The sequence below is a fragment of the Mauremys mutica genome, chromosome 18 (assembly GCF_020497125.1).
Source record: "Mauremys mutica isolate MM-2020 ecotype Southern chromosome 18, ASM2049712v1, whole genome shotgun sequence".
Lineage (NCBI taxonomy): Eukaryota > Metazoa > Chordata > Testudines > Geoemydidae > Mauremys > Mauremys mutica.
In genome coordinates, this window is record NC_059089.1 from 10,362,369 (window position 1) to 10,376,488 (window position 14,120).

At 47.9% G+C, this 14,120-nt stretch overlaps 1 protein-coding gene across 1 annotated transcript in view; it reads right to left on the reverse strand.

The window, feature by feature from the left end:
* Window positions 1–2,120: 2,120 nt before the first annotated feature.
* LOC123352621 (ectonucleoside triphosphate diphosphohydrolase 2-like) overlaps window positions 2,121–14,120 on the reverse strand; it is a 30,287-nt gene continuing 18,287 nt past the window's right edge. The window contains exons 5-9 of the mRNA XM_044993023.1: window positions 11,861–12,088; window positions 9,418–9,690; window positions 7,994–8,089; window positions 6,135–6,269; window positions 2,121–5,161 (exon numbers count right to left, since the gene is read on the reverse strand). Coding sequence (XP_044848958.1) covers window positions 4,943–5,161; window positions 6,135–6,269; window positions 7,994–8,089; window positions 9,418–9,690; window positions 11,861–12,088 — 951 coding nt within the window. The 3' untranslated portion in view covers window positions 2,121–4,942. The remainder of the gene's footprint in view (window positions 5,162–6,134; window positions 6,270–7,993; window positions 8,090–9,417; window positions 9,691–11,860; window positions 12,089–14,120) is intronic.

A 14,120-nucleotide genomic window follows, 5' to 3' on the forward strand; every position in this document is an offset into this window, starting at 1 on the left:
TCTTCACTAAAGAGTCTCCCAACATTTTTCACAGGAGTTAATCCTGGAAGATGTCTCCCTGCTGCGAGTCACTAGGGAACAGCGGGAGGCTCTTTTACAGCAATGTGGATTCCGCCCGGGACCCTATGCGGCTTGCCTGTGTTCAGAAATGGTCCCCCCCCCACTCGCAGCACAGTGGCGCGGACGCGTCAGCGTGACTGGGACAAGGAACACAGTGGCTCTGCCTATAAACCTGCGCAGGCATATTGCCCACGCTCTGGATGAAACTTTTGCTGAGATAACTGAAGCAGATTACCGCGACGTGATAGACCACATCAACGGGCTATTCTAGTCTGGCATGCATGCAGCCATAACCCCCCTTCCTCTCCAGAAACATTTCCACCCAGAAAATAAAAGCCGCTTACCGGTAACCCGCTCCTCTGCTTGTCCTTCTGCAACTGCTGGCTGCTGCGATTGGGTACTTTCCTCCTGGCTTGAGAAGAGCTCCTGGCTGCATGCCCACTCTGGGGTGTCTTCCCCCATCCCAGGAGCTTCACTCGCGGTTTCCTCCCCGCCGCCTCCGCCTCCTCCTCCTCCTGTCCCCCAGCCTGCTCAGAAGTGTCCATCGTTGTCCTGGGATTGGCAGTGGGGTCACCCCCAAGTATCGCGTCCATCTCCCTGTAAAAACGGCAGGTCGTGGGGGCAGCTCCGGATCGGCGATTGCCCTCGCGGGCTTTGTAATAGGCACTCCGCAGCTCTTTAACTTTCACCCTGCATTGCAGCGCGTCCCGATCATGGCCCCTATCCAGCAAGGACCTTGATACCTGCTCAAAGATATCGTAATTCCTACGGCTGGAGCGCAGCTGTGCCTGCACAGATTCCTCCCCCCAAACACTGATGAGGTCCATCAGCTCGCCATTGCTCCATGCTGGGGCTCATTTGCCGCGTGGAGGCATGGTCACCTGGAAAGATTAACTGATTGCACTCCACACACACCTGGCTGCAGCAAACAGGAAGGAGATTTTTAAAATTCCCGGGGCATTTAAAGGGCGGGTCACCTGAGGCAAGAGCAGTAGAGTGCAAACTGATGAGCAGAGTGGCTGAACAGGAATTCTGGGATAACTCCTTATTCCCTGGAGGACACTTAAAGCGCTGGTGAGTGTCCACACCTGCTGAGCAGCGCTGGATCACCAGCGCTGCACTCCTTATACCCCTGCCGGGATGGGTTTTCAGCCAGCGCTGCAGCCAGGGAGTTGCAGCGCTGGTTGTGCCCTGCAAGTGTGGACGGGGTGTAATTGCAGTGCTGGAAAGCCTCCACCAGCGCTGCAACTTGTAAGTGTAGCCAAGCCCTAACAGACGTTTTGCAGCATGAGCTTTCGTGGGTGAATACTCACTTCTTCGGATGCAAGCAGTGGAAATTTCCAGGGGCAGGTGTATATATAAGCAAGCAAGAAGCAAGCTAGAGATAACGAGGTTAGATCAATCAGGGAGGATGAGGCCCTGTTCCAGCAGCTGAGGTGTGAAAACCAAGGGAGGAGAAACTGGTTCTGTAATTGGCAAGCCATTCACAGTCTTTGTTTAGTCCTGAGCTGATGGTGTTAAATTTGCAGATGAACTGGAGCTCAGCAGTTTCTCTTTGAAGTCTGGTCCTAAAGTTTTTTTGCTGTAGGATGGCCACCTTAAAATCTGCTATTGTGTTATTGGTGTGGATTGAGTTTTCAGGGAGGTTTGCTTTATTGTTAATAACCTTAAGAGTCTTATAACGGCAGTAAGAGCACTGGCTACTACCCAAGTTCCTTCCCTTCCACTTAACGCTAGAAGGCAAAAATAGATTTAGTAGGACAGAGAGAGAGGGAGGCACTGAGGGACTCATAAATATTAATCTGCCTAGTTTACGAAAGGAAGCCTCTCTGTGTTCACAACAGCTGGAGGAAGGGTATGGGTGGACCGAATACCTGCTGGAATATGATTGCGCTGTTTACCCCCAGCGCAATATAGAACAATGAAACATTGTGCAAGTCAGCTGGGGGAAGTGTCAGACCAAAAAGTGTCTTAAAGTTCAAGGATTTTTACAAACGTTCTGTGCAGTGTTGGTGTAGCTGTATTGGTCCCAGAAAATGAGAGACACAATGTGAGTGAGGGAATATCTTTTATTGCCTTCGGTTAGTGAAAGGGACAAGCTTCTGAGCTACACAGAGCTCTTCTTGTTCACAAGGCCTGGCTGAGACTAGCACCGATTGTCCATTAGAACCACTTATTAAAGTTATACTTAGACGTGCAGCTCAAACAAAACCAAAAAAAAAAAGGCAAACTGAAGGTTCCTACTTCAGCTTTCACTGTGCCCCCAGGCCTGTCCTCCCCCACGCTCCACCTGGGGGCTTCAGACCAGCATGAGTGGCCCCAGAAATGTTTGAACTGCCTTATTGTAACATACAGTTATGAACAACATTATGGGTGGGATTTTCAAAAGTGTCTGAGGAGCCTAAGACCCATTTTCAAAAGTCAATGGCGTCTAGGCTCCTAAGTACCTAAATCCCTTTAGAAGATGAGGCTTAGGCCCCTATGTCACTTAGCACCTTTAAAAAAATGTTACCCAAAGGGTCCGTTTATACTGCAAAAAAAAAGACCTGTAGCACGGTCGGGGCTGGCCCAGATCAGTTGACTTGGGCTCATGGGGCTCGGGCTGTGGGGCTAAAGTCTGCAGTGTAGATGTTCAGAGTTGTGCTGGAGCCTGGGCTCTGAAACCCTGTGAGGAGGGAGACTCTCAGAGCTCAGGCTCCAGACCAAGTGCAACATCTACTCTGTGATTTTTAGCCCTGCACGCTGAGCCCCATGAGCTTGTGACAGCTGACCCTGGCTCTGAGACACGGTGTCGGGGCTTTTTATTGCATGTAGACGTACCCTGAGTGACTGAGAAGCACACATGCTTTTAACTTTTGGGGCTTGTTATCCCTAAGTCACTCAGGGCCTGACTGTTAAATGTATTCAGACACCTAACTCCCAGGTACCTACATACCTGTAAGAATCCGGCCAAGTCATTTTTGAAAAATCACACCCTAAATTCTTTAGTTGAAGGGTTATATTTCATTTTAGTTAATCCTTTCCATTTCTTTGCAAGCAACTTCCTCAATAGCACTGGGCTCTTTTACAAGAGTTTGAAAATACCCGTGGCTTTACCGAGGGAAGCGGCCTCAACCTTTCCAGGCTGCTGTATCCCTCTCAGGAGTCTGACTTGTCTTGCAGACCCGCAAGTTTCACCTCACTTAAAAACTCCTTGCTTACAAACTCAGACATAAAAATACAAAACTGTCAATTCCTGAAAACTGCTGACTCATTTTTACCATAGAATTATAAAATAAATCAACTGGAATATAAATATTGTATTACATTTTCGTGTACAGCATACAGAGCAGTATTAACAAGTCACTGTATGAAATTTTAGTTTGAACTGACTTTGCAAATGCTTTTCATGTAGCCTATTGTAAAACTAGGCAAATCTCTAGATTAGTTGATGTATCCCCGGAAGACCTCTGTGAACCCCTGGTTGAGAACCACTGACCTAGGGAACCACCGTCTCTTCCTCGGATTGCTGTCACTGTACAAAGGATTAGTACCAAGAATGATGGTAAAACAGCAGAGATAATGATTGGCTAGTGATGTGATATCATTCCCAGAAGCCCCACGTTCCAGGAATGCTGGAGTAGCACGCCATACTAGAAGTGCTCAGGTATCACTGCAGCCCTCCAAAGGAAATGTGGATGTTGGAATATAAACTAACTGCTTAACTTTAATCCTGGTCTAATAGATAGGTCATTGGACTGGAAATCGGAAGATCTGGCTTCTATTCTTGGCTCTGCCACTGACTGGATGTGTGATTTGGGGCAAGTCACTTCACCTTCTGTGCCTCAGTTTCCCTTCCCACCCTTTGTCTCTCTTGTGTACTTAGATTGCAAGAAATTTGGGATGGTCTGACTCTGTGTTTTCACAGTGCTAGTACAGTGAGGCCGTGATATTGACTGGAACCTCCAGGCGCTACCCAGTACACGTCATACCACCACCAAAGCCAGAAAGAGATCATTAGCAAGGAAGAGTGAGGCTGGCAGGAAAACGAGCATGGATATTTTCTTTGTTAAAACTAAGATGCTGAAACAATCATATAATTACTACCAGGGTTGGAAAGCTACCTTCATAAGTGGAACATGACAGTGAACTGGCAGTTACAATACAGCTGAATTTTAAGGATATTCAATTCCCAATCAGTGGATATAGGGTCTGCTCTTCCAGGCAGGAACAGCACCTTTTACAACAAATTCTTCACAGTCTGATGATATTTTCACTCTGCCCTTCTAGCATTGACAAGACTGTCCTGGCTCCATTGTGATGACAGTTGTATTAGTGTGCCGTGTTGCTTTGAGGCTTGTTCGGAAACCCATTTTTCCTGTAAAAGCTACTGATTGTGGTCTCTGTGGACCAGAGTTTCAAAAGAGCGCAAGGCCAGATTTCCAATTGATTCTGCTATCAGCCACCAAAGTGCAAATCCAGAGTAACTGACAGCCAGGAAGATACCCCAGAGTACCTCTAGGAGTGATTGAAACCCGAATCTCTTCCACTGGGATCTACCTTCTCAGCGCCACAGAAAACAGCTACCAGCATGTACGCAGCATTCAGGGCCCGTTACCAGGCACTTTCTATGGCATCAGTGTAAGCGACATGTTTACAACCTGTCTGGCTTGGTGGGGAGGCCCAACTGGCTGAACGCCATACCGAACTCTGGAAGCCCCATCTGGCTGTTTGCCTCTTGGAGAAGTGGTTGGATGAAAAGAATTAAACACTAAAGAGCTTTTTCTGACACCTATGCAACAGCTCTGCAGCGTCTCCTAGGCCAGACACTCCACTGTGTGCTCTCATTCTCTCTGTCCTGTAATCGCCCTCTTCTGAGCGCTGGCAAGCCCTGGGACAACAGTCAAAGTCCTTCCAAGATGAGGTCCTGTCCGTTGTCCTTAGCCATCACTCGGTATGCGATGCGTGTGAAAGAGCCAGTGAGCATTAGGACAAAGAGGATAAAGAGCAAGGGCCAGATCCCATATTCAATCGCTTTCAGGGACCTCGGCTTATCCTCTGGGATGGTGTTGGTCAGATTCAGCATGTACCCAAGAGACCAGCCAGCTGATATGCTACCAACCTAATGAAACAAAACAACAGAGTAAGATTGGGTTCATGGCAGGTGACTAGTGACAGGTGAAGCCTAGGGCTGGAGGCTCAAACAGATCTCTCAGTGCCCAGACCCAAAGCTTAGTTAATTTTATCGAAGTTTCTTTGGTCTCAAAATTGGGTTAGAAGGCTCAATAGACCAGGCTTTCTCAGGAGATTACTAGTTTCTGAAGGGCATTTCTGCTTCCAGTCCTGGCCAAAGGCAGGAAGGGCAGAGGTGTGACTTTTTTTTTTTAAAGACATGTCCAACCAATCACCCCTGACCCCTAGATGGTTCAGAATCTGAACCCAAATTTCACAGCTGGCCCCCGGCTCAGTAACAGACCACACTAGCTCTCCAGATGTGAACACTCCCAAACTTTGCAAGGCATTCAAAAACCAGACGGCTCGGGATTTTTTTGGCTCAGGCCCATCTCTCAACTCAGAAAATCACAAGGATGTCCTTTTGCCCTTCGTTTTAAATTCTCTCCTGGCCACCTTCCCTGATCCACCACCTGCAACGGTGTCCTGCGCCCCATGACACACTGCATTCTAACAGAGCACTAGTTGCTCGACGTTAGGGTTGGAAGTTTGACCCGCTCATTCGCGAGGTCTGTCAAGTTTCACAACAGTGACTGACACAGATGATAATCTTTCTGTGGCTTAGTTGACAGTCCTGCTTGTCAGACTAGTGACTTTATTTTATAAAAATATGGCACTGGGGTATAGCTGCATAGCTCAGGTTCTGCATGTTTGGACTCATTTCTTATTTTATCCAAACTATTTCCCCACCCTCCGCCCCATCACCTTTTCCTGTGAGGAACAGCTGCCAGCCAAAAATGACAGCCTCCATGTAAGATATCACAAAAATGATTATGGGATAGGACATATCCCTCCCAGGCACTATTAGCTACCTCCCCACAGACACATCTGTTATCTAAAGCATCACATACTATATTACTGACCTTCTCCTGAAATGTAATCTGGCCAGAGCTGTCCAAGTCAAACAGGAATCCCCTTGTACTTAGATAGTAAATGAACGTGGATACGGAACAGTGATCAGCAAGACTGTCTGGTCTCATCTGGAGCCTCTTGCTCAGCTTAACAGCATTTGCAAAAGAAGTTAGACAAGTAAATAGTCACTAACTGCATTTCTGAATGCTCCTAATATGGTAAAATCCAGCCCTTGTTGCTCTGTGCCACCGGTTGCTGAATTGCAGCAATGCTCAGGAATGTTCTCAAGCATCTTATTTATGGCTATGAAGCGAATGCTTCTTTCAGCCTGCTAAACTGGAGACTTTTATTTCACCCTCAGAGAAGGGAGAGACCCTCCTTCATCCAAATCACTTTAAAATTTCATTTTTGTTTGTCTTTTCAAAGAAAAATCTCTTGAATTCCCCATGGAAGGATCTCCATGGGCCCCCTGGGTGTTGAAGGGCCTCACGTCATGGGGTGCTCCATGTGGGAGAGAACATGGGGATGAAGATAGTTTTGTATGGAAAGAAGACATAAGTATGTAAAATACAGGAGGGCCAGTGAGCATCCCCTGTCTACTCCTTAATACAAAGGAAGCAGCACTTGATTAAATGAGAAACTGAGGGAGAGGGGCTTTGATCACAGCTCCCATGGGTGATCTCTCTCTTCTGCATAACACTGTACAGATTATATCAAAGTCAGGGACCCTATTTGTTCGGCACAATATACCTATTGTCCAGTGCTGAGCAGTCTTAGGAAGCCACAGAACAACCACAAAGCAGTGATGAAAAATGAAAAATACAAACAGGCAAATTTAGATTGGACAACGTTTGACATTTGCGGAGATTTGGAGTTTTTTATAACCTGGGATCTCCCAGGGACGTCCCAAACATATGGTATAAAAAAAACCTGTGTGCACCCCCTGAAGATAAGTCCCATCCACAGCTAGATGGCACCTCCAGCCAGCTTGAACCACCCAACCAGTCAGGCCACATCTCCTTGGTGTCAGCACTGAGGTGGAAATATTTCTACCAGGATCCGCACAATGGCTGGAATGTTCAGAAAGGCTCAAGCACTGACAATCATGGCCAGATTTTGAGAAGAGCTCAGCATGTTGTGCGGAAGTTGGGTGCGGAGCTCCTTGGAAAGCCTGACCCTGACTGTGGATGTTCAGCCCTTGGAAATCTGGCCCAGCGAGACCAAGCAGGATTTGTTACATTCAGCTGTTGTCAGAAGCTGGAAACACCCGGGTCACCAAGGAGGCTGCAGAGTGTGTCTGCTCCTAGTACTTTCTCTCTCTCTCTGCCTTAAGATGAAGCAGGGGCTTGTGCCATGCTTTACAAAGCGTACAAGGAAAGGCTCACCCATTAGGTTATTATACCCATTCCAACAGTACCATGTATGCACAGGTGACTGCCGCATGTGCTGTATAGATGAAGAGGCAGAACAGTCCCTGCCTGCATCCATGGAGACAAGAATAGTTCATACGGACACGAGCATCAAACAAAATAGCCAAATAACAGATAAGCTGGGCTTGCTTCTCAGTTACCCAGTGGAGTCCCTCTGCTCAGCCCCACTAACAAACACCCCAATCTGGCCCACTGAGGGTGTGGAGCGAGTCTGGGTCTAGAGTATTTTTGCATTCACTGGACCCCATTTCTTGAAAGTCCCAAGGCTTTGGAAATGGGCTAGATCTTAACCCAACACCCAGGAGAACCTCAAGCTCCCCTTGGCTGGGGTCGCCTGCTCGCAGCGCTTTCAGGAGAACCGAAGGTCTGAGTTGGGTTTTGCCTGAAAGCGTTGCCTGCCTCACTTATCCCATGGTACAAGTGGGTTAGCTCACAGTCACCTCTTCCATAGACAGCCCACAGAATGAGTCGACTGCCTGGCCCAGGTCGGTAGAGGGCGTCATCTTCTTCACAAGATCCAGAGCCTCGGAAATCACCTAGGACAGCAGCAAAAATACTCACTGGAAAATTCAGCCCATTTGTAGCATGACTAAAATGAGGCAGCGGCATGAGGGCACATGGGGCATGTTCCCAGGACGCTCTCCCAACACGTCTGTGTTTGGTAGCTGTATGTCTCCATGACACACACCAGGAGATCAAGCAGAATTCATTACACCTGGTTACTGACCAAAGGGGCAAACAATAGAAATGTCTCTGGGAAGCTGCTTTTCTGGCCTTTAGCACAGATTAGGGCAGCCCTTGAGCTCCTCAGCACCAGATTCCCAGCTGGGGCTTGCAGCAGCAGGGAATAATTGGGATGCAGAACCGTCCTGGCCACACCTCTTCCCAGCCCCTCTCACTGCTAGCCTCGAAATGCCTCCGGCAGGTCCCCCCACCCCCTGCACCAAGGGTCTGATGGAGGCTCCCTGGGCCAGGAGTAGGGTAACTAGTTAAACTGATCCTCCAGCTACTAAGCTGAATTACTTTCCCTTGTAGCTTGTACGGCAAAGATGTGGCTGCAGCCACTAGACACAGACCAGCACCCAGCAGAGAGTCTGGTCTCATCTAGCACCTTTCACGCTCAAACTTTCCAAGCGCTCTTTGCAGACAGGGGAGTGAGGTACCAGCGGTACAATATCTGCAGCAGTCATATGTTCACTCCAGGCTCCCACATGACTCTGGACACTAGAACCTGTGGTTCAGAGAGGGGATGTTGGACAGAACATCAAAGTAATTCCCTACATTATGTTTAGAAAGTGCCAGGGGATCTGTAGCTTCCACCTGAAGAATAAGCAGATATAAGAAGGACAGCGCCTCCAGAAACACGGCACCCTGGTACTTCACTGCAGGCTCAGACAGCCTAAGCCTCTGTTCCATCATAGCATTTGAAGCCTAGAGGTCTAATGAGTAACCCAGGCTGACACCCGGTTCATTAAACCCATGCTCACGGAGACACTTGAGAGTTGTCACTAACCAGAAAGCGATCACTATTTGGAACCTCAAAGAAGCAGTACACGTCAGATCCTCTTGGCTTGACAGGAGACCCCTACCACTTTAGCTAATAAATAAATAAATAAATATTTTTTAAAAAAAATCTGTTGCTATTATTAGTGTAGGGCCCATGACACACCGTAGAACAAGTCTCATTCCCATCCAGTAGAAGGCAGTGCTGCAATACTACCCAGAGCAATTCCAATTCCAGCCAGCAGAGGACAGAGCACTAATACATACTCATCAATCTTACAATGTTTATTAGCTGTTGAGCTGGGTATATCTCTTAAGAACTCCATGCGTAAAGCACACCTTAATGTAATGGAGAACTTACCTGAAATCTGGTTATGTTGGGCTGGAAAACTCCATTTGGGGAACACTGTGAGAAGCCGCAGAACAAGGAGGAGTCGAACAAACTTCCCATGAGTTTCCTGCAGGCAGAAGAGTTGCTGGAGCCAGTTACGTGAAACACATCTTCACAGGTAGGTGTCCTTAAAGAGCCGTTACTTCCAGTGCAGGGCCCGTCATGCACAGAACCGAACCGAACCGCCCGGGAATAGGAGAGAGGCCAGCAGGGATTAGACACATCTCTCACATAGCCGTGGTCCTAGAGGGAGTGGATAAATCAGGAGCACAGAGCGTGAAAGGCAGTGCTGGAGTCTGAACAGGACTTTTCAAATAAAGACAAAATACAATGAAACTAAGGAGAGTTTGGTTTCAGCATACCAGGGTTATAACAGAGAAGGCGGATTTTAAAAGCTTTGCATAAACCAACCCCCTGCCATTCAGATTCTCATCCAAACTCTCTAACCCTCAGCAAAGTTGGGGCTTAAACCTGCATGGTACTGCATGTTTTCAGTGGGAGCTGCAAGTGTTTGGCACCTTACAGAATCGGGACTTGTGGTGGGAATTTAGAGAACATGCCCCTTGTAAGTTTCCTGGTCCTTCTTGTCAGACCAGAAATACTGCTCCTCTGACCTTCCCCTTCCCAGCCCAAAGCAGACATGCAGGGAAGCTAAAGGATTTTCACAGGTCAGACTTTTATCAAAATTTCAAGAACAGGCCATCTGAGTTTGGGATGAATGTTCCATCTACCAGTCCAGCCCTAAAGATAAGAGATCCCCGTGCCCAAACTCTTCTCATCCCTCTGAGACTGGGGAGACACCGCTGGGAATTTGGTTAATCACTCTGCTGTAGCTCTCATCACATTGATTCTCTAGCATGAATCAAAAGGAAGAACAGTCCATTGGTTAGACCACTAGCCGGAGCTGTGGGGGACGAGTTCAATTGTTGCTCTGCCACAAACATCTGGGCATTTCACTTAGTCTCCTAGTGCCTCAGTCCTCTAGCTGTTCAATGGGGAGAATGGCACTGCCTTCTCTCACAGCAGTGTTTTGAGGATAAATACATTAAAGATTGTGAGGCGCTGCTCAGATGCTCTGGTAATGGGTAGACCATACCTAGAACTAGCATTTTGGGCTGGAAGCTTCATTTCCTGATGAGCCCTTGAATGGCTATATACAAAAACCTGTAGGAGAACACTTCAACCTCCCTGGACACATAATAGCAGATTTAAAGGTAGCCATCCTGCAGCAAAAAAACTTCAGGACCAGACTTCAAAGAGAAACTGCTGAGCTTCAGTTCATCTGCAAATTTGACACCATCAGCTCAGGATTAAAACAAAGACAATGAATTGCTACCCAACTACAAAACCAGTTTCTCCTCCCTTGGTTTTCACACCTCAGCTGCTAGAAGAGGGCCTCATCCTCCCTGATTGAACTAACCTCGTTATCTCTAGACTGATTCTGGCCTGCATATTTATACCTGCCTCTGGAAACTTCCACTACATGCATCCGACGAAGTGGGTATTCACCCACGAAAGCTCATGCTCCAATATGACTGTTAGCCTATAAGGTGCCACAGGACTCTGCTGCTTTTTACAGACCCAGACTAACACGACGACCCCTCTGATTCAAGAGCTAGTGTTTATGATCCCCATGACTCTACCATAACACAAGTGGGGCAGAGGGGTCTAAAGCAAGGGCAGTTCCTCATAGGGAGGTGCAACGGAGCAGCTTTTAACCTCTGTGTGTGTTACGCACACATACGGTACACAGTGTCCACCTGGCCATGCATGCAGTACACCTAGTGCTCAGCAGCCAGGAAGTAGATGTAGACTTGGCAGAATTCAATTTTTATATATAATTTTGATGGAGAATACTGATGTTTATTTTTAAGCATTTTTTCCTATTTTTATTGATTTCAATTTTCAGTTGCAGGAAATTGTGCGGGGGCAGACAATGATTTAATGGCAGTAGATGTTGAGATTCAAAAAAGTTAAAGCTTTATAGCTGTTTAAAGTACAAACTGCCAACATCACATCAAAATAGACAAAGTAAATATCCTTAAATCAAACCCTCATAAGTTCTTAAGGAGCGTTTTTCTTATTTTCCCTATCTGTACATTTCAACAATCATTGATGGAAATATTCTTTCATCGGTTTGTGTGGGTGCGGAGAAATCAACATTTAACAATGAAAATCTAACCCAAGCCTAAGTATATGCCTGTGTTCATGCCACAGACACACATTCTTTGCACACTAGTATAAACAGTGCTTGTGACGCAGGCTCTATGCTTGTGTACTTGTAGGGAAGCTCCTGCATGACAGAGGGTGTCTGATGTTACCCGACTATGTATGTGCATTGACTATAAAACTTAAGGCATTTAACATTATAGGTTTGAAGCAGCCATGAAGCACATGAGCACGCTGCACTCACCTGTATGGCTTTCAACAGCAGCCTCTTGCGGAGCTGGTCTGTGCCATAGCACAGGAAGTGGTGGGTGCAGACCCTGTGCTCTTGCCCGTACAGCCGCAGCGTCACTTCATTCTTGGGATCTGTGCTCCTTTCTTTGATCTTGAAAGTGACCCGGGTTGAGGCTCCTCCTATGGTCATGACTCCAACTGTTCCCTTCCTGGAGTGGCTCCACCGCCCAATCCAGCCATACTAGACAGAAGGGAACCAGAGAGGTAGATTTTTCGTACACCTGACAAGTATCTGAGTTCAGATGCTCTGGAGGAATGAATGGGGAGGAACTGGAAATGCAACACTGCACCTGCCGCCATCGGGGGCACCGGCCACTGCCAATCCAGCCCCTGCCACTTCTCCCCATCATCAAATCTCAGCAGCAAACTACTGATATTCTCTCTTGCTGCTATTTCTGTTTAAATAACAATAATAATAGGCCGTACCCACATTAACACGATAAACCATCACCCAGGGAATTTTCCAAAGCCTTTTTGCACATCTAGCAAAATCAACTTTCCCCTGGAAAATGGGCACAACCTTTAACCCCGAGCAGGGCATCTAGGAGTCTGAGGTCTTGACACTGAATGGCTGCCACACTGTGGAGTGAACCTGCAGCCAGGGGAGTACAAACTGGTAGCATCACTTAGGTTCTAGGAGCAGTTTTGTTTATGGGCTGGATCTCGTGTGTTTGAGATAAATGGATGGTAAATACAGGAGGAGGGGAAAAGGTGTATGCTGTGTATGGACAGGCTCTGCCAATCACATGCAGGAGGTCACTGAGTCAGAGACTGCCGCCGGGTTCTTAAAGACTGGATCATTTTTTGACCTGAGCAAATACTGGATAAAAATATCCCTGGACTAATATACATGAGAACTACATTCCGAAAGCTATAATAACTCGCACTGAGCGATTGGGTCACTAGAAAAAGTAAGTTTCCCTCTATTGATACTCACATCTTCTTGTCAACTGTTGGGAATGGGCGACGTCCACCTAGATTGAATTGGCCTCATTAGCACTGACCCCCGACTTGGTAAGGCAACTCCCATCTGTCCATGTGCTGTGATATATATACTGCTTACTGTATTTGTCACTCCATGCACCTGATGAAGTGGGTTTTAGCCCATGAAAGTTTATGCCCAAATAAATTTGTTAGTCTCTAAGGTGCCACAAGGTCTCCTCGTTGTTTTTACTGATACAGACTAACACGGCTACCCCTCTCAAACTCTCACTGTGATTCACTGAATAGTGTACTCATTTAAGAACCGCATTCGTTGCTGCATAGGTGACTCCGGCTACAGCACTGGACTAGCTCCAATCATTTAACAACAATCATTGCAGACACGAGCACTGAGAACAGCAGAATCTCACCTATGTTTAAAGGCACTGGTCAGTAAGCAGCAATTTCTTACACCATTTCTCTCTACAGAGGTGGAGCAGGATGGACCCCCGCTCCTGCCCTGAAGGGGAAAAAACAGCCCAGAAGAGGGCTGGGCTGAGCAACCCTGGCTGATTGGGGGAAGTGGCTGCAGCTGGGGCCACGCCCCACACTGAGCAACAGGGCCTTATGAGAAGGCTGGGAAGCCAGGATCAAACCAATTCTCTCTCTGTTTGTAGAGGGAGAAGGGCCTGGCTGCAAGGAGCTAGAGACAAAGTACCTGAGTGGAGCAGGGCTGGGGAAAAGGCAAGGGAGCTGGGGAGCTCCAGCCTGGAAAGCCCCAGGCTGCGGCCTAGCAGAAGGCCAAAGGGTACTAGGGGTTGCAGAGGGCAGCCCAGGGGTAGGCCAAGGCAGCAGGTCCAAACCCTCCTTGCCAGTGATGAGTGGCTGATACTGCAGCCTGCCCCAGTGAACGGGGGCTAGATGGTGACTGGCAGTAGCCATATTCTGAGGCGAAGTGGGGGTAGTGGGTTGGGGGTTCCCCAGGGAGTGGAGACCCAGATTGGTGGGGTACTGCCAGGGATCAGCACCCCAGTTAAAAGGGCACCGGGGTCCAGGGAGGGGCACGGGGGCCAGAAGGCAGGTGGATCACTGGCCTGCAAAGGGCGCTCCGGAGCTGGAATCGAGCTAATTCCCTGAGAGACCAGCAGGAGGCGCCACAGGGGTGAGTCCGCACGACTACAAGAGGCATTTCGATGACTACACAGGACTCTCCTCCTAGCCCCACCGAAGTTCAAGTACTTCAATTCCATGGGGAGAGCTCCCTTCAGGAGCAGCCTGTAGACTCAGTTCTC